The sequence below is a fragment of the Polyodon spathula genome, chromosome 18 (assembly GCF_017654505.1).
Source record: "Polyodon spathula isolate WHYD16114869_AA chromosome 18, ASM1765450v1, whole genome shotgun sequence".
NCBI lineage: Eukaryota > Metazoa > Chordata > Actinopteri > Acipenseriformes > Polyodontidae > Polyodon > Polyodon spathula.
Window position 1 is genome coordinate 24,798,763 of NC_054551.1, and position 23,206 is coordinate 24,821,968.

General features: G+C 38.7%; 1 protein-coding gene across 1 annotated transcript in view; it reads left to right on the forward strand.

Annotated features, from left to right (window-relative positions):
* The window catches only part of LOC121330542 (laminin subunit gamma-1-like), a 55,101-nt gene that overhangs the window by 20,558 nt on the left and 11,337 nt on the right, over positions 1 to 23,206 (forward strand). Inside the window, exons 2-4 of the mRNA XM_041277130.1 lie at positions 15,997 to 16,301; positions 20,242 to 20,372; positions 22,536 to 22,702. Coding sequence (XP_041133064.1) covers positions 15,997 to 16,301; positions 20,242 to 20,372; positions 22,536 to 22,702 — 603 coding nt within the window. The remainder of the gene's footprint in view (positions 1 to 15,996; positions 16,302 to 20,241; positions 20,373 to 22,535; positions 22,703 to 23,206) is intronic.

Consider the following 23,206-nt stretch of genomic DNA (forward strand, 5'->3'; position numbering starts at 1 on the left):
AAAGATTCCTTAAAATAAGCCCTGGCTTGGGCTGCTATTTGGGGGAGTGGATCACATGGCCTGGCCTTGGTTCAGTAACTGTTTGTGCAGCTGCTTAAGGTTTGGAATCTAATTTAAAACAAGCATCTAGGATTTTATGATTTAATTGGATTAACCAATGGGAAGCAATGTTCTATGGGTGTGTGCTATTTTTTTGTTTTTTTTGGGGGGGGGGGGGGGGGGGGTGCAGCGCTACCGATTCTGTTTTGTTTCTATTTTATTTGGTTACGGTGGTTAACTTTGCACACAAGTGAGTAGATTTGCATTTTCTTTTGTAACCATTTATGTGATGGCAGGTGGGAAGGGGAGATCTTATGAAAATGTAGCGTCAAATTGCAAAGCCTTCAGTCCTGGTGAAATTGCACTTTGCATGTCCTATGCAGCCAAACCTTTTCCAGAGGTCAGCCAGTGTTATGACTCGCATTCTGAAAGTGTGGCACAGTTAAGTGGTGTTGGATGATTTTGCGATACTCAATATGTTTCTGATGCTAAAATGAGATGTCTGGCTGTGGGACTGAGCATTGAAGTGGGATGTATTGTCTATCGGAGGAGTCTCTATCTGTTGGTCTATGATATAGCAGTCTGTTTAAAAAAAAAAAAGTTAAGTAAAGGTTAACACTCTGCTGGCTGAGCTTTGATCTTTTCCTTTTGATTACTTAAGGGTTGTACTCTATGTCCTAATTCATGTCTCCTTTTAGCTTACAAATTCATGGAAGTAAACGAATCCTTAGCGATCAACTGGGCCCAGATCCAGACACATGCATGTGCTCTGTCTAGTCATGTCAGACTTGACTGAACTGCAGGCACAGTCAACTTCTTATGATATAAGACCCCTGAATAACCTTCTGTGCGCTTCATTGGGCATCGGGATAACTTTAAACCAGCTGTAAAACGTGTCTGGTGAGCCTCCCCTTGCTTTCTCCTATGGCTACTTTGTCAGAACCCAAGAAATGTCAGATTCTGTAGTTTACAGATGTATTTTTTTCTTACAGAGCCACTGTCATTCGGAGCTGCCCGTTTGTGTGTGGTTGAAATGCAGTGATGCAGGAACGGTAAAGGCTCCTTTAGTGGAGACGGTACAATACAGGCTTTATTCCAGAGAGCCTGTTAATACTCACTAACATCTGTATGGACATTTAGAAAGGAAATTGGGTTAGCAATGTTTCCCCAAGGTGAAAAATATATATTGGGGTCTACAAGGCATATGAAAGGCTAACCTGTGGTTTGGGCTGCACATATAGAAGCATCTTAAGCGTGTTGCAGGTTTTTTTTGTATTTCATTCATAAAAGAAAATGGATTCTAGGGGTGGAGTTGATAATTAGAATACTTCTTATCCCTTTTAATTTCAAGCACAGTATCAGCACTCTCTGTGCCTGTGAGCTATTCTTTTCTTTTGAAGTGCTTTGCAGTTTTAATTCTACAGGACTATTTATCTGTAAATGGGAGAGGAGAAGATAAACCTGTCAAGCCACTTTAGACATAGCAAGAGCTAAACCTGATACAATCTGTTTACTGAGATGAGCCTCCCAATATCGTTACTGTAGAAGATACTGTGACCAATGCTTGGCCATCATCACGAGGAAGAATTATTCTGAAACATTCCCCAGCAGCAGAATCTGCAACGAAAAATGGATCTCAGTAAGGTTTGGCAAGGTGCATTAACTAAAAAAGAAAGTGTTCTTAAGTAGAGGCAGCAATGCTTTAAATACAAGTAAAGTTGCTAAGAACCATTGGAAGGCATTTATAGTAATATTCCACCCCAGGAGTATGAACCCTGCCCTGGAGAAAACGGTCAGAGTGAAATGAGACCAAAGGATCTGAAACAGCAATTGATTTTATAAGCACTCAAGACTTTTAAAAAAAAAAAAAAAAAAAAAATATATATGATATCAATATACAATATATGGGGCTATATATGAATGGGCTATATCTTAATATATAGATCTTACGTGCGCTAGCTTAAATAGGGCGATGAATTCTAGCATGAAGCGATGAATTTATCAAGAAGTGAATGACGTCTTTCTTTTTATTGAAGGCATTCTGTCTTACTAGTTACTGTATAGTATGAAGGCATTTTTTCTTGTACAGTAATACAGGATCGTTTAGTCATTTCAGTTTTGCTGTGACAACTAAACCACCTCCCCAAGCATTTTGTAGCCTGTCGTCTCTTTAGACTTTGAAGGTATTGGAGCTTTCAAGATAGAAGCTTACAAGTACAACCATAATCCCGTCCTATGCAAACATTTTCTTGAATACTTGAAAAAGTGTTTACTAAGCCAAGGGGTTTATAGCGCTTTACAAATGTGTCCTTTTTTATCTCTTAGTTTGGCGAGACTACCTTAAACGAACAAATGTCCTAATCTGATTTGTTTACGTAAATTGTTGCTGTGTTTATGTTCTCGTTTTTTAGGAATTGAATCCATGTCACCAAGCAGAATTCATCATGGCACATTTTGTAAATGAACAGAAATGCAGATTTTCTGCATTCATTGTCATTTTAAAGGCACTACAAAGAAATAGTCATAGGCAGATTCTGACGTCTCCTTACTTAATTGCGTGCTGATTCCTTGTTTGTGCTGTTATTGCATGAGCTTTTAAGAGGCAAAGCTCCACATAGAGAACTATATCTTATGAGCAGTAAAGATAATGCTATACGTCACAGCCCTGGACATGTCAAAGCTGTCATTGTTCATATTTATTTAAAGAATGTATGAGGTAATGGGAAGAGATTTAATTTGGTTGAGCTCTGTCATGGTCCGACCATGCAGCTCCCTGTGGATTTTACAGCTTTGCCCTAATGGTTTGCCGAGAGTGAATGCAGCTGTATCAGCTAAGTAGAGAAATAATTTTTGAGAAAACTCATGTACTGTACGTGATGTTGCTAATTTCTTAGAGTACAGGAGGTTAATGGGTAACCTCAAAAGTTATACATTTATAGTTACATTACACATGGGAACTGCTTTCAGGGCTCTTCATTTCAAGCACAGACATGAACTTTAAAGTAAAACAATAGGCCTCTTTCATTCAAAAACTGAATAGATCTTTAAAATGCCTCTGACAAAAAGATAACCCCCCCCCCCCCCCCCCCCAACATAACAATTTCTGATCAGTGAGTGTTCTCTTTGTTCATTCTAACTGCTTCCAATGTTTGGGAGTTCAGAATCGGCTAGGTTGAAATCCCTTACCTACTGATTTTGTATGATTTACGAAACAGTACAGCACTACCAGCCTCCTCCCCTTTATGACTCTGAGAAAGTTACATTGATGTGCCCTCTCTCCCTACACCTCAAGGCTGACGTGTTGACGGTCCTAATCTGCTAGAGCAATCCAATTAGCCGGAGAAATAGCTGCATTGTTTAACATGCCCGTTGCCAATTTGTGAGCCTGTTAGTCTTACATAGAGGGGACGTTGACTAATGCTTTTTACTGATGTTCAATTGAAGTATACATTCTTGGAACCAGAAACAGCTCTGCATAGAGCAAGAATAAAAAAAAATAAACCTGTATAGTGACTCGTATTGCAAATTTTCTGAGTGTCAAGAATTAATCATTCAAGCATGGGATTATTTGTTAGCCTTTATTTGTTAAACTTCCCTTAAGCACAGGTAGGTTGTGCATTATTAAACTTTCATTTATTTCAATGTGCGTCCTATATAATATTTACAGAGTACTGAGAATTTAAAAACAGCAAAACCGCTCCAGATAAACTTCTGAACTGAAACATGAGTTTACCTAGCTATTTCTACCATGCTATCTGAAGAAATGTAGTGAATTATTAACATAGTGAGTTAACAGTTTATCAGTTACTTTTCTTATTCATTATACTGTGTTTCTGCTGTCTAGGGAATTGATAACTTTTACAGGACAAATAAGCTCTAGAAAACAATGGAAAGCTAACAAGCATTTTCCCACGTTTGTGTAAATGGAATATGGGAATTGCTTGCATAATTGAAACCACAAACTGCAAGGTCTTCAACATTGGGTAATTGGAGAGTTCTTGTACAAAGACGTCGGCAGTAATGATCAACAATTACACCCGTGGCCTTTAAGAGATGGCATCTGCCGATTTTGTTGGCAGGGGATGAAAGGGGAAGAGAAGGTGATGAGCCATGGAGAGGTTCCAGGCAGATAGAAAGGTAGCTGTTGCTCTGTTGTGGGAGTCGACACCCGGCGTCCTGACGGCAGACTGCGCTCACAGCTTTGTTTTGGGTTTCTGGGGGTTTGTACCATTCCAGGAAAAGCAGTATTGTGTAATACCTTTTTTCAATCCTTTTTTTTTTTTTCTTTTCAGTGTGTGTCTTTATTCTTGGACACATGCTTCACTTATTTTCCAATGAAGAATCTGTGTAATGGCTATAGTGGAGGAAGTAGCCAGAGATTCAGGTGGTTTTAAAAAAAAAAAAAAAAAACTTGACAGATACCTTTGTGATTTTGTGTTAGACTGAACCCTACTGCTGGTATTTTTATTTTTCTGGTGTTGGTGTTGTGTTTTTTTTGGGGGGGGGGGTTGGCTTTGGAAAACAAAGTCTGAAGCTCATCAAATTTTTTCCGAAAAAACAAAAACAAAAAAACGGCCCCCTTTTTATGTGCTTTTCTATGTTATCTAAAAATTGACAATTAAGAGTGTGCCACGAATTTGTAAATGTATCTTGAACATATGAACCATTTTATAACTGACAGTTCAGATATAAGGGGAGGGATAAAGATATTCTAACCTTTTCTGGAGATTCCAGTGTCGGTGTCATTTCGGAAATCATGTAGTTGCGATTAATCAGGAAGGTGGCTGTGCCTGAGTGCTGTGTGACTCATGCCAGCTGTTCTAAGTCTCTTTTTTGTTCATGGCATTTACTAGGAAAGGTGCTTTTTATGAATCTTGGGTCAGTCCACTTTCCTGGAAAATCAACAAGATTTCTTGATATCTACTTGTAAGTGCCAACCTCCCCTTAGCCCATTGGAACAACCCCCAGGAGGGTTAATAATTCACTGTTGCAGCACTGGCAATATTCAGAGTGTTGTGTCGGGTAACCCTGTGCTGGTGTTTCTACTATGTGCTAAACTGGTTACCTTAGGGGAAATATTAATGTACTGTACCTAGATATTTTATTGATCGATTGATTACAGTCATAGTCACAGTTGTCCTTTTCATTTTAAGTTTAATGTAGTTAAACTATAACTGTTCAAGGTGTAAGGAGCTTTTTTTTTCTAGGAATTAAAGAATATTGTGTTTTTTTTTTAAAATTTTTTTCCAGTAACATTTTTGTTACTGATCTTCAGAAATGTTCAAAGGACAGGACACCACTATCATTACATTATTTCAGAGTGCGCCACAGAATTAAAATGAACTCAACAAAACTTGTTTGAACAGTCTTGGTTTTGTCATGGTTTGGTTTGACATCCAGCTTGGTTTGGCGTGCAGTGTTCTTGTTACATTAACAAGCTATTGCACATGAACTACAATAGTGTAGAAGGAGTGCTGTTTCCTTTGTGCTAATCTGCTCTGTAAGGTTCATAAGAATGTCCCTTCAGTGTTTTTAATTGGATTTATTCCATAGAACTGTTGCTCAGTGACTTAAACATTTTAAAACTGAAATGGGTTTTATTGAAGGAAGTAACTTACCTACAGTGTTTAGTTACTTCTTACTGCCATTTAAAAAAAAAATAATAACAAAAATAAATAAACTGTTGTATGCATGCATTGATTTAACTACAAGTGTCGATTTGCACCAAAGTAAACTTGTTTAGGTCTGGACAGAGGTGGCTCTGTGTAACATTTTGAACTGTCCCAGACAGGAAAGATAATTGCCTGTATCCCACAACCCCTACTTTCCCCTGTCAGATATCAGACAGAACTGAATGTACAGCCTTCCATAATAAATAATAAATGGCATTCTTTGGCTGCTGTCGAGAGAAAAAAAAAAAAAAGTTTTATTAAAATCCCAAGGTTTAATTACGCCACAACATCTTCATACTCGGAGTCTCTGCAGTGCCAAGATGGCAGCCTTCCATGTTCTCATTCTGATTATTATCATAAAGTCTGAAGTTTCTACACTGCAGAGAGCATTGGGCTGCCTTGTTTTTCCTTATAATGACCAGTTTAATTTGGCAACAACCACCTTGGGGCTTGTTTACAAATCTGAGACAGAGTAAAACACACTTTAGGACTTGCCATAAACTGTTTTTAAATGCAGATGCACATTTTGTGAAAATGTTGTGTTTGTAGACTCAACATGCTGAAGTGGTTTAGTCCAGGATTATGCAAAGGTTCTGTAACTAAGCTAATGATTACAACTTTCTACTATTCTGTTTGTAAATGAATGCTCTCGTTGTGAGTGGATATGCATCTTACTGTATACCTCGGTGTTTGTGTGTGTGTGTGTGTGTGTGTATATATATATATATATGTATATATATATATATATATTATATATTATATATGGCTTTCTGAAGTTTCTTTTTCTTCATTAGGTTCAATCATACGCTCCATGATTTAATAGAATTTAAATTGAACTGTCAATTTTGTGTAAGCATTTTTGCAAACCTTGCTTAATTGGGACAGCCTGCAAAATGAGATGTTTTGTCTGTTGTGCTTCTTGTTTACAGGTCCTTGACATTCATGTGATGCATTGGGCCATGGACTACTGTCTACTTTCACCCAGATTGATATCCTGTTGTATAAGATGTACTGCATATACCACTGCTGCCCTTGGGGTATTTTGAGCTAATGATTTTCTTTTAGTAGTTGCATCATGAGCGGCCCTTTTCCACAAGAATATATTCTTATACCCCTTCACCACTGGCACATCTGACTCAGTATTAGTACAGGTGTTTCTCCACTGGCTATTTGTCGAGCTGAGCAAGAACCGAACCGTGAAACTCCAGCCTCACAAGAGGGGTTAAAGATTTTCGTCATTACGTTGCATTAGTCGGTATACTCCAGAAAGAAAAACAACTAACATGGCAGGCAGAGAGTGTGATGAGATTAGAATACAGCCTTGGGACGGTGAGGAAGTGCAGGCTGTAGTTTCTCCTGTGGGCAGATTGAAGTGTTCAGGAAGATCTGGAGTCGTGCATCATAAATTAGAGTTTATGCCTGAATTTCTGACAATTTGAAGCAAATGGACATAACCACAGGTACAGTACACTTAACTCACAAGCACAAAATTCTCTTGAATTTCTTATCATTGACCTTTTATTATATTAACATAAAGGAAAAAAAAACAGAAAATAAAACAATTCTAAACTTATTTTCAAAAATTCAAACTAAATTCTATACAGCTGTACCATACAATTACAACTCTCGTTCAGCTGGCGCAGCTTCTTATTTTTTTTAAGCGCCAAAACGAAAAACAACTATCCTTAAACGGCATATCTTTGGCAAATCATATTTTTAAAACCTTTTCCCCTTCAAGAGAACTGAACTATAGTAAGTCATTATACTCGGTAAAATTTGTGGACTATAAAGACGTTCCTAAATGTATTTACAAAATATAGTGATACAAGATACAGCTGTACCTTTTGGTGTGTTTAATTAATTTTTGAACGTCCATTTGTTTGTGCAACTTTTTGCAGACTGAGTTAATAACAAGTGTCTTTCGCTCCATGCGACGTCAGTAGCACGGCTCGGCTCTGCAGTGGAAAAACAACCCAGGCTCTCCTTAACCGCACCGTGAGGGCTCGGTATGTTCCTGGCATGGCTCGGTTGTACAGTGGAAAAGAGGCATTAGAGTCTGAAAGACTGCCTGTCTGATCAGCTGAATTAAGCCTGTTGTGCTTAAGAATTCAAGTGAATTATAACTGCACTTTTAATAACTGTATAGATGGGGAATTAACAGCTGTTGTCTGACCGGCAGTGCATGCATCTTGTTTGTTGGTTACAATTCCACCTCTACTGTAATCTACTAGTTTGGCCTCTTGTTACCAAGTATGTCAGCGTGAACAGAGTGTACTGATTTTTTCTAACAGTAAAGGTAGTTGTTGACCACAACCCCCCCCCCCCCCCACCCCCCCCCCTTTTTTTTTTTTTTTTTTTTTTTTTGCTGCGTGGCATTAACTAGCTCCCTCAGATCGAGGGAGTTGCATAAGGGAAATACTACAGTATATTAAAATACTACTCTGCCATTATTCTTTTGGCGGCTGGGGTTAAATACAGGCCTATTTAAGAAGTGGTCAATGGGAAACTAATCTTGTGAAGTATGTGCTTTTTCCAATACCGCTGTTTTGAATGCAATCCTGAGTGACTGGTATGAGTCGGTAAATTTACTAAACTAATTTAAAAGTTTAACACGAGTCATTGGAAAGCTGTCTTGATAGTTGATAAAGGCTAAGGACAAAATAAAAGGGGATGGCGATCACTTTAGCATTAACTTGTATATTTATTTGTTTTAATGCAGAGTGACTAACTTGCTGAATTCCATAAGGAGACAGCACTTTTAATCGGGATGCAGATGTGGATTCTTTGGGGGCTGTGGTTTTTAGACCACGGAGCCCCTCTCCAGCTGACAGGTGTGTCTCGCAAGCAGACCAGCGGAGCCTCTGGGTGCTGCTCTGGACAGTCGTGTGAATGAGCTCCCAGTAACAGACATGATGTCATGAGAGAGACGTGTAAATGTTATTTAGCACAGGCTAATTTAGAGCACCATGGCACTTGTTGATTGACCACTATTTTTGTGCGAGTTGGAAATAATAATGTAACTGGGTGACCTGACCTTCACCTTTTTTTCATCATTGTGCATTTGTTTGGTCAGATGGAAGCTGATCTTGTCTTTTTGTTCTGTGAATGGTCAGAAAGGCTATAGTACATTAAGTCCATGACCATTCTGTGTTTTAACCTTTTGCCTTCCACCACAAGTTCCTTGGGCTCCATAGTGGATACTTTATATGTGTGCTATCTAGAACAGAACTCCTTAATTAAAAATGCAGCATATTGTTTAGCCATTTATCTGCTCCACATGACATCTCTCATTAGTCACTAACTGATAGATTTGTTGTATTGGTGTGTATTGAAGTTATTTGCTGTAGACTGTTTCTTAGCAACATGGCCTCTAGCCTCTCCTTGTGGCATCATTCGGCTTAAAGAAAGAAACTCTGAACATACGTATGCGTGTTTCCCTTCCAGCCCCAGTATCTGAATGCAGAACACTTTTTTGTTTCAGTTTACGGAGGGAGTTCTGTTTACTATAGACGGCAGTTTGCCGTAGGCAAATTAAAGCTGCCACCATGCTGCCAATGCTAGACCTTGCCAATGCTATATTCACAGTTGGAATCATCCAATGTTTAATTAAAAAAAAACTCTTATTTTGAAGGACAGTTATTGTTTCATTACTTGTACAGGTTGTGTTGTTTTATGCAGGAGAGTTAAGTTTGAAGTTACTGCTTTTTATAAGGGTGTTTTTCTTTTTTAAATGTGAGCAAACAGTGTTTAAAAAGCAAGACATTTCAGAAACACACATACATGCCAAAGATCCTAGCAGTAAATGTATTCAGATCAAAGAATCGATTTAGGTATGGCAGAGTCATGCTATCCCTGCTATCTGTCAGGATTATAGAAACCACACACACAATTGTTTGAGATGAAAGAGTGTGTGTGACCAGACCTGCATTTATAATGTGTATTTCCATCCTCTTGTCTCGCAGGAGCTCTAGCGTGTCTCCTTTATAAGGTTCAAGTGCTGTTTGGTTCTGCAACGTTTTCTTTATGCAGGTTGTGGTATACAGGATCCTCTTTGTTCAGTTATTTTTACATTCCTCACAGTCAGTGTAGTGTACACATTGCCGTAGCTTTACTCAAGCCTTCCCATTAATAAGTGATGCTGGGCTTTGCCTATGGCAAGCTCACCTATCTGCTGTGTACACACTGAACTTGGGAGTCATGGGTACTTTGTGGAATTTATAACTCCAAAACATATTCTCGTGCTAACAACTAATTAAATATATACAGTGCTGCACAAACTGATTTATTTGGATAGAGCTCTCCACAGGAACCAGGAGCTGACAATCTGTTGAGGGGCATTGGTGTTGATCAGGATAATTTTACCATTCCAAGTGAATTCGCTTGACAATTACACACACAATCCTGCTGTAAAATCCATTACTATTTGCTATCTGCCCACTCCTATCTCATGCATTTCATGATTTTAAAACTGTTTTGATATTGATATTATTTTATGGAGTAATGAGTTATACATGCTTGTTCTCTCAATCATTCTGGGACAGTTTACTACGTTTTGTCCAGTACACACTTGGCTAAACTGAAGATGACCTGAACAGTTGAGGGAATATTTTGTAATCTCTGTTTTAACAAGCATAAAACATTAGAGAAAGGGAAAAAAAAATCCTTGATCTGTAAATCCATTAGTTTCTCTTTTAAAGATGTGTTTTTGGTAGCCAAAATTTGGTCGTCTTCAACTTTGTACAATAGTGTTTCCACGTTCACAACCCTCTACAGCCAGAGGCTGTATTTTGTATGTTCTAGGTTGGTCCTTCATGTATGGACAGATGAACGGAGAGCACCCCTCAACCCAACCATTTAAAACAAGCATTGCATTTCCATCACCATTTGTGAACTACGCAGGGCTGAATTAGGATAAGCATGAGGTTTCACAAAACCTGTGAATTAACACTGGGGTGTCTTTTTTTTTTTTTTAAAAGAGCATGGGCATTGTGGAATTGTGCTGTGACTTTAGAAATTGATTTTTAGATCCAACCGTAGCTGCTTGAGCTTTTAATTGCAGTAAAATGCTGTAAAAAAGCACAATGCCTCTGATGCCTTACCAACCCCCCCCCCCCCCCCCCCCCCGCCACCACCCTATCAGAAACTTTGTGCCTATGCTTTAGTTTACACAGCTGTGCAAAGAGCCATGTTTAAAAGGAGCTAGGCCTGTTGTGTCATGTTCTTTTTCTTGTTTTATGTGTGCGTTTTATCCTGTGTGTCATCTACACTTTTACAGTGGGCTGCTGCAAATTCCCATCTGCAATTTTATGCTTTTTTATAAAGTGCATCCTATTTCACTGTCCTGATACTCAGACTGAATAAGCTGACATCAACATGCCCAACTAGAGTGAGGCACACAAGCAGATGGGTTCTGGTGCTCTGCTCAGCTTATACCAGGTGGGCATGATGGTGAAAGTGCCTTGTTTCGTATATCCAACATTGTCACTTTTGATAAATAACATAATTAAATAACCTGGTTGAAACAAATCCTAGGAATGGATTGGTTTGAGGTGTTAGGTCCCTTGCAGCGCAAGGGAAGCAGGCCTTTAAGCTATTGTTTAAAATGGCCACAGGTTTCCAGTGATGCAAACACCTACAATAACGGCTCCCACGATACAAACTTAGCTATCCTTTGTTTTGAAAGATGAAACAGTACCACCAGGCTCATTCATTTAAACTGTGCACTGGTTTTTATGCTTTGTCTTGACTTCAGAGATTGTGTTTGTTTTATCTTTACTGATGTGCACTGCTGTTTTGTAAGATGTGCTGTAAAGGTTACACAGTTCTCCTAGTGTCAGTTAATCCTGGTCAATTCCTGACTGCAGATGTTTATCCAGTGGATGTCGGTGTGTTTCCAGTAGAGGATTTTGCTTCAGCACAAATGTATTGCTACAGTTTAATGAATATACCTCACCTGAAATGGTGTGTTGACCTGATTTTGTCTTTTGATTGGTCTCCTGGGCCCTAACATGCATTGTGTATTTTTTTTTTTTTTTTTTTTTTAATAAATAATTAATTAAACTGGCATCTATGTTATCCTTTTTATATTTGTTTTTGTTTGTATTCCTCCAAAGAAAGTTTGCCTTTTGATGTTGAATATGAAAAGCTGTTGATTGACTACACCTGCTTAAGTGAGAGATTTAACTGATACATTTGCATATGTCACTTGTGAAAGGCCTATTCCTCCCCCCAGAGTTGATCAATTACAATGTTACCTTTTTTGTCCTGATTCAAAAGGTGTAATAAAAAATAAATAAATAAATAAAAAAGGTCAAAAGTGCTACAGGATATGTCTACTGGGCATTAATTGCAGTTACATATTTAAAAGGGTGTAAAGCAAGTACCATAATTAGCTTGACCTGAAGTTGGAAGGCTGGATTTCTTTTCTTTAAGAACATAAGAACATAAGAAAGTTTACAAACGAGAGGAGGCCATTCGGCCCATCTTGCTCGTTTGGTTGTTAGTAGCTTATTGATCCCAAAATCTCATCTAGCAGCTTCTTGACGGATCCCAGGGTGTCAGCTTCAACAACATTACTGGGGAGTTGATTCCAGACCCTCACAATTCTCTGTGTAAAAAAGTGTCTCCTATTTTCTGTTCTGAATGCCCCTTTTTCTAAACTCCATTTGTGACCCCTGGTCCTTGTTTGTTTTTTCAGGCTGAAAAAGTCCCTTGGGTCGACACTGTCAATACCTTTTAGAATTTTGAATGCTTGAATTAGGTCGCCACGTAGTCTTCTTTGTTCAAGACTGAACAGATTCAATTCTTTTAGCCTGTCTGCATATGACATGCCTTTTAAACCCGGAATAATTCTGGTCGCTCTTCTTTGCACTCTTTCTAGAGCAGCAATATCTTTTTTATAGCGAGGTGACCAGAACTGCACACAATATTGAAGATGAGGTCTTACTAGTGCATTGTACAGTTTTAACATTACTTCCCTTGATTTAAATTCAACACTTTTCACAATGTATCCGAGCATCTTGTTAGCCTTTTTTATAGCTTCCCCACATTGTCTAGATGAAGACATTTCTGAGTCAACAAAAACTCCTAGGTCTTTTTCATAGATTCCTTCTCCAATTTCAATATCTCCCATATGATATTTATAATGTACATTTTTAATTCCTGCGTGCAGTACCTTACACTTTTCTCTATTAAATGTCATTTGCCATGTGTCTGCCCAGTTCTGAATCTTGTCTATATCATTTTGAATGACCTTTGCTGCTGCAACAGTGTTTGCCACTCCTCCTACTTTTGTGTCGTCTGCAAATTTAACAAGTTTGCTTACTATACCAGAATCTAAATCATTAATGTAGATTAGGAATAGCAGAGGACCTAATACTGATCCCTGTGGTACACCACTGGTTACCACACTCCATTCTGAGGTTTTTCCTCTAATCAGCACTTTCTGTTTTCTACATGTTAACCACTCCCTAATCCATGTACATGTGTTTCCTTGAATCCCAACTGCGTTCAGTTTGAGAATTAATCTTTTGTGCGGGACTTTGTCAAAAGCTTTCTGGAAATCTAAATAAACCATGTCATATGCTTTGCAATTATCCATTATCGATGTTGCATCCTCAAAAAAATCAAGCAAGTTAGTTAGGCACGATCTCCCTTTCCTAAAACCATGTTGACTGTCTCCCAGGACCCTGTTACCATATAGGTAATTTTCCATTTTGGATCTTATTATAGTTTCCATAAGTTTGCATATAATAGAAGTCAGGCTTACTGGTCTGTAGTTACCTGGTTCAGTTTTGTTTCCCTTTTTGTGGATCGGTATTACGTTTGCAATTTTCCAGTCTGTCGGTACCACCCCTGTGTCAAGAGACTGCTGCATGATCTTGGTTAGCGGTTTGTAAATTACTTCTTTCATTTCTTTGAGTACTACTGGGAGGATCTCATCCGGCCCAGGGGATTTGTTTATTTTAAGAGCTCCTAGTCCCTTTAACACTTCTGCCTCAGTTATGCTAAAGTTATTTAAAACTGGATAGGAACTGGATGACATGTGGGGCATGTTGTCAGTATCTTCCTTTGTAAAAACTTGTGAAAAGTAATCATTTAACATATTTGCTATTTTTTTTTTCTTCCTCTACGATTTTGCCATTTGTATCTCTTAAACATTTAATCTCCTCTTTGAATGTTCTCTTGCTGTTGTAATATTGGAAAAACATTTTGGAATTGGTTTTAGCTCCCTTAGCAATGTTCATTTCTATTTCTCTCTTGGCCTTTCTAACTTCCTTTTTGACTTGCGTTTGCAGTTCTGTGTACTCTTTCTGCGTACTTTCTTTTTGGTCCTTTTTTAATGCTCTGTAAAGTGCCTTTTTTCGCTGAATATTTTTTTTAATTGATCTATTAAACCATTTTGGCAATTTAGTTTTACATTTAGATTTGTCTACTTTAGGGATATAATTGTTTTGCGCCTCTAGTACTACATTTTTGAAGAACAACCATCCTTCTTCTGTGGGTGTTTTCTCTATTTTACTCCAATCTACTTCTGTTAGTCTCTGTTTCATACCTTCATAGTTTGCTTTTCTAAAATTGTAAACCTTAGCTTTAGTCTTTACTTTTGGGGATTTAAAAAACACTTCAAATGAGACCATGTTGTGGTCTGAGTTTGCCAGTGGTTCTCTGTTTTAGTTATTCTATCTTCGTTATTTGAAAAGACTAAATCAAGGCATGCCTCCCCTCTAGTGGGTGCCTTGACAAATTGTGTTAGGAAGCAGTCATTTGTCATTTCCACCATTTCTATTTCATCCTTCGCGCTACCCACCGGGTTTTCCCATTTTATTTGGGGGAAGTTGAAATCCCCCATTAGTATGGCTTCTCCTTTGCTACACACATTTCTAATGTCATTGTATAACAGATTATTTTGCTCACCGTCTGAATCTGGCGGTCTATAGCATGCTCCTATTATTATGCCCTTTGAATTTTTGTCTGTTATTCTGACCCATATTGATTCGGTTTTATTTTCTTTGTCCAGGTTTAACACCTGGGCTTCAAGACTGTTTCTTATGTATAGCTCTACCCCTCCTCCTCTTCTGTCCTGCCTGTCTTTCCTATACAGTGTATACCCACAAATATTATATTCGTCCCCATCACTCTCAGATAACCACGTTTCTGTAACACCTATCACATCATAGTTACCTGTTAGTGCAGTAGCTTCAAGTTCTAGAATTTTGTTTCTGATACTTCTAGCATTTAGATAAATACATTTAATGGTTGTCTTACCTGAGTTGTTGTTCTTGTTTTGATGCGGTCTCCCTTCTGTTTTTTTTGTTGATTTCTCCCCCCTTCCTTTCTAGTTTAAATGCTTCCGAACCTGCTCGAGGATCTTTTCTCCGAGTAGACTAGTTCCCTTGTTATTTAAATGCAGTCCATCCCGTCTATACAGATAGTCCTCGTTGTAGAATGTGGTCCAATGATCAAGATAGGTGAAGCCTTCCCGTGTGCACCACGTCTTCAGCCATTCGTTTTGATTAATTATTTCCAGCTGTCCATATGGTCCTTTGCAAGGTGCGGGTAGTATACCAGAAAATACCACAGTTTTGTTTTTCTCTTTTAATTTCCTTCCTAGCTCTCTGAATTTGTTTTGCAGGGATTTTGGTCTGTCTCTTCCAATGTTGTTTGTACCGATGTGGATGACTACTACCGGGTCGTCTCCTGTTTGTTCTAGGAGCCTGTCCACGTTTTCAGTGATGTGCTTGACCGAGGCTCCCGGAAGGCAGCACACTGTTGTAGTAAGGGGGTCCAAACTGCGAATTGAACTTGCTGTGTTTCTCAATATGGAGTCCCCAACAATCATGACCTCCCTTCTTTTTGCTGTCTGGTCACCACTGTCAATAGGGTCCTGGATGTTGTTCCTTTCATTCTCTTGTTGTTGGTTCTGCTCATCAAAATTCTGAAGCGACTCAAATCTGTTGGTTGTTTTGATTTCTGGTGGTTGTGTTTGATGAAATTTCTTTGGGAAAGGAGGAAATATCTGGCTGTTTCTATGACAGTGGCCAGGCCTAAAATTGCATGCAGTACCTTGACAAAGGACCGAAGGTGTGGTGTGTGTGTGTGTGTGTGTGTGTGTGTGTGTGTGTGTGTGTGTGTGTGTGTGTGTGTGTGTGTGTGTGTGTGTGTGTGTGTGTGTGTGTGTGTGTGTGTGTGTGTGTGTGTGTGTGTGTGTGTGTGTGTGTGTGTGTGTGTGTGTGTGTGTGTGTGTGTGTGTTTTAATTTAACATGATTTTACCTTTCTTTTCAGGCAAAGCTTTTGACATCACATATGTGCGGCTCAAGTTCCACACCAGTCGACCAGAGAGTTTTGCCATCTACAAGCGCACAAGTGAGGATGGCCCCTGGGTACCCTACCAGTACTACAGTGGCTCCTGTGAGAAAACTTACCAGAAGCTAAACCGAGGCTTCATCCGGACTGGTGAGGACGAGCAGCAGGCGCTCTGCACTGACGAGTTCAGCGACATCTCTCCTCTCACCGGGGGGAATGTGGCCTTCTCCACACTCGAGGGACGGCCCAGTGCCTACAACTTTGACAGCAGCCCTGTTCTACAGGTTAGGAATAATGTTTGTAACTAGGATGTGTGTGTGTGTATATATATATATATATATATATATATATATATATATATATATATATATATATATATATATATATATATGTATTGTTTTCACATGCATAAAAGTGCATACGTACAGTTTCTGAGTTGTAAATGTGCTATGCACCTCATTGTAAAATAGTTTTACTCCCCTGGGGAAATTCTGAAAGCTTGTTTAGTCCTCCAGCAGTTTTCACAGAGGAGACAGTTGGTGACCCCAGACATTAAGTTCTGGAGTGGTAGATTCTGAGATTCACAACATCTGTGCTAGACCAAGTACGTCTAGACCAAGTTTTATCACAAGGAAAAAAAGGCATAGTTCTTTGGTGGAGAATGAAGTGGACACTGGCGGTTAAATTTCATGCTCCTCTTACAAAGAGAGTTCTTTTGATCTCCACCAAGCAGATGGAATCATATTTAAAAGGCCAGCACATCATAACTCCGGGCCTCTATGCAATGTACTAGGTTTTCATAGAGGAATGTCTAAGTTATCTCCTGCATCTGTTTGACCTCCTGGCCCAGAGGTAAATGCTCTGCTCTGGGACATAAATAAAAAAAAAAAAAAAGATTAAAAGTTACAGGAATAACATGAAACATAAAGGCTGATGTTTGTTTTCACTCCAGCGACACTCTTCGTTAGTACTTATAAAAAACGAAGCCCATTAAACCTGAAAAAATATTAATGTTTGAACTGAAATGTTAAACAAACCACTTGTGTGGATTTTTTCCCTTGACTTCTGCAACGCCAATGATTTGACAAGCAGTTTCAAAGCAACTAATGAGCATTTTCCCTGCTGAAGGTTTGCATCTGCAGAGCATACAATATAGCTAGTGATCTAAAGACAAAACAAAGCACCAATTATTAAGACCATGTAATATCTGTATAGTCAAGAACTGCAACTCCATGCAGTGGGAAAAGGAGCCAGTGCAGTGCAGATTTAATTGTTTTGATCCCTTGTACAGTAGTACTGTAAGTGTAAAGGAGTTTATTTGAATGCCCTCACAAAAAAAAAGTTAATTTGAAGTATGCAATGCTTCTGCTCCAATTTAAAATTAGCCTAGCAGCCAGATACCTTCTTGCTCGTCTTTCTCCAGTTGCACTTCGCTATTAATACCAAACTCTGATCCCTATCTGGAATAAATACTTTTATGAGGAATTTGATGGCCCGGGTGCTCTGAGCACTGTTGTGAGATTGGGGCGTTGTTCTTTTTCATGGAACCTGTAATAGTAACTTGGTGTAGGTGCACTGGATTTACATTTAAATAGGTATAAGTAAAACAAAATAGACATTTTAGAATAACTTGTTTGACTCACTAGTTTTACAAGTTAAAGGACAGTTTTAATAAGTCATTTTTAAAAACATCTGACAATTCAATTTTCTTTATAGTGGAGAAGAAGCTGTGTATTTTAGATTAGCCTGTTTTGTGTCCAGAATCTGAATCGGGTTGTGGCAGGCCCAAAATCAACCATAGCAACCTTCAGAAGAAACTGAAGATGACAAAATAAATAAATAAATAAATAAAAAAATCTGTGATTTTCTGACCCAGATCATCACCCATTTTCACTGTGGCTCTCAAATATGATGCAGATTGAAAGAGGTGAGTGGGAAGCACACAATACATAATCTGAACATCTGTTGTTGTGAAACCTTTTGTAATTCGCAAATACTTGGCAACCAAGATTCCATTCAAAAGCCCAAAATCCACAACCAGTGCCTTGCGAAAAACATGAATGTTTGTAACAAGAGACAACATCTGGTGCTGGCCTTGTCTGATCAACCCATAAGACTGCCCCGTCACTCACACCTGCATGATGACATGACTGTGAGTGCAGCTCAGTGACTGTTTTCCCATGTATCCTCTCCAACTGTGGGATTGGACACGGTCGTTCTGTCCACAGCTGGCAGGTTATAAGCCACATCACTGAGAACAACCAATAATCAATTGTTGTTGTGTTAAGGAACCATTTTCAAACTCCTTTCTCTCTCTGTGCTGTAAAAGGATGCCTTTGGTCTGAGCAAGTATTTCCTCTAGGTGCCCTGGGGTAATTAGACCACAGATGGTTTTAATTCCATTTCTCTGCAGGGCAAAGTATGGTCTGTTAATAAAGTTGATGACTTGGGAAAGATTTTTTGGAAAAACAGCAGTGCTGGTATTAAATAAAAACAAGCCACTGGAAAAAGGCTTTATAAAAGCTGGCATGGGCTTGGGGTAGCTGGTTCGAGTAATTGTCCCAAATAAAATTTAGAAAAAAAAATTAAAATAAAATAAAAAGCATTGCACTTGTCACTGCCTTAAAGCCAAATTGCTATTGTCTGCTTAAATCTGAATTGCTAATGCAGTGGAACACAATTCACAAATTTGAGGGGTGGATCATTTTGCAGCAGAGTCCTGAAATGATTTCTTGCTTGCCAGGGATCCTTTACTGTAATGGAAAGATGCTGCAGGGATAAAGTATAATAAACCTTAGAGCCCTTTGTTGGTTGAGTAGATGAGCACGCCAGAATAGTGTTTTCCCATTTCCCTGATCTGCAATTCAGCCAGACCTTCTGTGCGAATGCACCAATTGAGCAATAGATTTTAATCAAATTCAGATGGCTATTGACTTGATAAACCCGCTCTGATTGCAAGCAGATGACAATACTTAAGGGGCTTAATGAAAAGAACATGGACAAATGTTCGAGCCATGACTTTCACTTTCTGGTACTGTTGAGGAAAGGTGGATCGTTAAAATGTCCTCCATTTCCTTTTACACTTGAAAGCAACTGTGACCCTGCCAATACTACTTAGGAAATAAACACTCTGTGAATCTGGATGTGGTAGAATGTATCATTTACATATGCTTTCATGTCCACATATATGCCTGATTTGTAGAGCTGGGAGCCTGTATGCTGTGTTTTGGAAATGTTTCTCCAGACGTCAGTAAAGTCTCAGCCTGGTTAGTTGCAGTTGCTTTCGCATGTTCTACCTTACCTTGATGGGACCACACATGATGATGGTTCATTCTTCATGCCCATGCTATCCTTGGTGTTGCCAAGTAACTACCCTAGAGCTTTATTTCTGTGTAAACCAGTCCAGAGATGAAACCGACATCAAAGCTGATTGATGACGGATAGAATCAAAGCTGCTTCACGTGCCATAGACCAGTCAGTCGGCCCGAGCTGCTTTATATAGTGCAATAAGCGTGACTAAAAATAAAGCCAGTTCAAATTTCAAGCCTATAGCCAGTGCCTTTTATAAATGTGTATGGCAACATATTGTGAACTAAACAACTGGTAGGGATAAATTGAGCAATTTTGAAGGTTGTTAAAACAGTTATTTGTGTACAGCACAGGCTCAACAATTCAAGCATCATCTGTGGAATGCATGTACAAAGCAACAGTGAGTAATTATAACAGTGTTCATTAAAGCAAGGCCTGCGTCAGCCGTTACACACTATATCTAGTAGTAAGCAGCATACTTTACATTGAAGGTGAATACAACATACAACTGGGGCAAAACTGTGAAAGGGGTGGGCTTGTACTTATACATTTATATACACTAGCAGCACTTAAAAATAAACCTAAAATTCTACCAGCTTATCGATTTTGTAATTTGTTTCAGGGCATCAATATTATGTGTTACTTTAAACATCAGTCCCATTGTTGCTGTATTATAAATAAATCATTCTTTTTTCTTTTGGTCAGATGGAAGATGCCATGTCGTGTGTTTTTTTTTTTTTTTTAAAGCTGTGGACTTGAATGGTTGTAAATGTGTTCAATAGCCTTTTTTTGTTTTAATCCGTCATTTAAAGGAGTTAAGATTATACATTTTGTATATTAGAATTATTTAATTTGAAACAAAACTCTGGTGCTGACACTTTATGGAACTCTGTGTTTGTGTTTTTTCTCCTGTAGGATTGGGTAACAGCCACTGATATTCGGGTGACCTTAAACAGACTAAACACCTTTGGAGATGAAGTTTTCAACGACCCCAAAGTCCTAAAATCATATTACTATGCAATCTCCGACTTTGCAGTGGGCGGAAGGTGGGTCTTGATCTCTTTCTCCTCTCCTCTCACTCTCTCTCTCAAATAAGTCAACCTGAAATGCAGCTATATCCAACACATCTTAGTTCCTAATTTCTAAAAAAAAAAAAAAAAAAAAAAAAAAACCCAAGAGCTGTTTTTTCTGGGCTGACTCTCCCTGTAAATGTTGTGCCAACTGGATGTACTTGCTTGCAAATGAAATCTTTCACTTTGATGTGCTGTCCAAAGCAAATGTAATTTTTATCAATCTGAAAGATGGGAGCACCACCATCATCGCGTCCTGCTAATGCTATCGTGGGGAGCCGGTTAGCTCAGAGTGATTACACAACAGGGATAACACTTGCTGTAGCTGCACCTGATCTGTGGATGTTACCTTTCAAAGTACCAATTCCTTTAAAAGGAAGTAAGGTGGTACAACTGCAGTGATGTTGGAAGGTATGATGCTGGTGGTGTTATTACAAGATGGACAACTTACTGTTGTAGCTGACCTTTCTGGACTTGTTTATTTCATGCATGAACCTGCTGTTTAAGCGCTCTTAGCTGACTCATGGCTGAAACAAAATTGGCGTTGCTTGAGGCCATTTGATACTTTTGGGGCTGAATTTTTGGAATGCCAGGAAGCTAATGCCCTATCAGGGCCATAAAGCAGGGCTGTTCTGATTGCTAATAAACTCCTGCCATAAAAATACGAATTAATGTCTTTAAAGATTGCAAATTGAAGTGTCATATAAAAGACACTGTATGCATTAACACTGTGCCAACACCAGGCAATTGACAAAATCAAAAGTGTAACATATCCAGAAATGTATAATTGTATATCTAAATCTCTGTGTTTTAATATTCCTAGGCATTAATCACATTCACCACATGGTTGCAATACATTTTTTTTTTTTTGTGGTTTGTTTGAATTCTCTGAGAAGGAAATTCCATAACTCTGGGAAAAACAGAATGTTCAGAATAGACAACTGTAGATTCAGTCTTTGGTCATAAATTGTCCGCCAACATTTTCGCTGCATGATATCTGCGTTTTTTTTCTTGTTTTTTTCTGTGTGTTAAATCAGTTAGCAGAGACACAGTCTGTGATATATTGCTTCCCTTTGCCCAATGCAGATGTTTGCATTTCATTTCTATGGCAGCTACCAAAGAGACTTGATGGCGTAGGTGTAGCAGTGTTTGACAGGTGGCCTGGAAATGCTAACAGATTGTACCAGCATATCAGAAGAAGAAACAGTGGGATCACCCTAATCTCTTGAAAACCCCACCAGATTACAGCTGGTAGTTACATTCCTTAAATTCCTGTCCGGTCACGGACAGACGGATGTGCCGAAAGACTACTGAGCCTCAATTCAATTGGAATAGGTCTATCTGAATTCCCTAGTTATCCTAAACATTTAAAATGGCCACACATTTTTTGTACATTTCAGTGATATATTGTAAAAAAAAAAAAAAAAAAAAAAAAAAAAAGAGACTAGATACTACAATTAATGAACTGACTACAAGACAAACATGGCATCAGTTTGATCAGGGAAATTCCTAAAATCCTGTTTTTTTTTTTTTTTTTTTTTTTTTTTAGATTTTTTTGACCAGTGTTAGACTCTCATAAAAAGCTACGATGAAATGATCATCCTGTAGTTTTAATCTTCTTATATGGCAGTAAATCTTGTGGTCCCCATGGCTTCCAGTTGATAATTACAATATACATACAAAAATAAATGTTTGGAAACTGGATGAGACATTTTACTGCCCAACTTCTCCTTCTGTTCTGATAAGCATGCTCTCACTTTTTCCGTGCAAGAATGCCAAAGAACTCCTGAAACAATATAATGGGAGGAATCTGCAAGTTCTGACTTGCTGTGGAGTCCTGTCAAAGTCTAAAAGAACAGGGAATGCCTCACGTGGATTGTTGGAATAGCATGGCTGCTGGGGCCATTAAGGTGTTTTAAAATATACACCAAGTCATTCACAATGTCAGGGCACTACCATTGAAAAGAAAATGCAGTATTAAACGCACAACATTTTACAGCAATGTACAGTAGCATGCCTTTTTTTTATTATTACCTAGGCGTTCATTTTGAGGTCATGTTAAAAAGTTAGATAGCTTGCTTCAATTTTAGTCCTTTTGGTATCCAATTGTGAGTCTAACGGCCTCTCTTTTTGCTGCAGGTGCAAGTGTAATGGTCACGCCAGTGAGTGTTTGAAGAATGAGTATGAGAAGATGGCGTGCAACTGCAAGCACAACACGTTTGGCATGGACTGCGAAAAGTGTCTGCCTTTCTTCAACGACCGGCCGTGGAGGCGAGCCACCGCTGAGAACCCCAACGAGTGCCTGCGTAAGGCTGTGAACTTCATTATTTTAGGCTAGCCTTGTGATAGGAGTGGGCATAGAGCCAGACACATTGCTTTGTATGTGAGAGCGGATGTTTCTCAGTATCTCTGAGTTCCACCGTTGAGCCCACGCCAGTCTTGCTGGTAACGTCCACCACACAGCCAGTCTCTCGGGTGACCCAGAATCACTAAAAGTATAAAAGAAACTTCACCTGTACCATTTTTAAAGCTAAAATTGTAGCATTTTTAAAATTTTATATTGTTATAAAAAGGTATCCTAAATAGAGAGAAATGCTGCCCCACCCGCCTTCGTTCTCCAGTGCATCTTAATATTTTCATCTGCTTTGTAGGATTCAAGTCAGGACGCTGGCATGACGTAAATCTAGCACAAATTAAAAGATCACTTGAGATTTAATTTAAGTAACCAGTATTAGGGAATAACAAATAGATGGTTCCAAAAGCGATTAAGTGGGAGTACACAAATGATGGGACTCTCTTCAAATATTGAA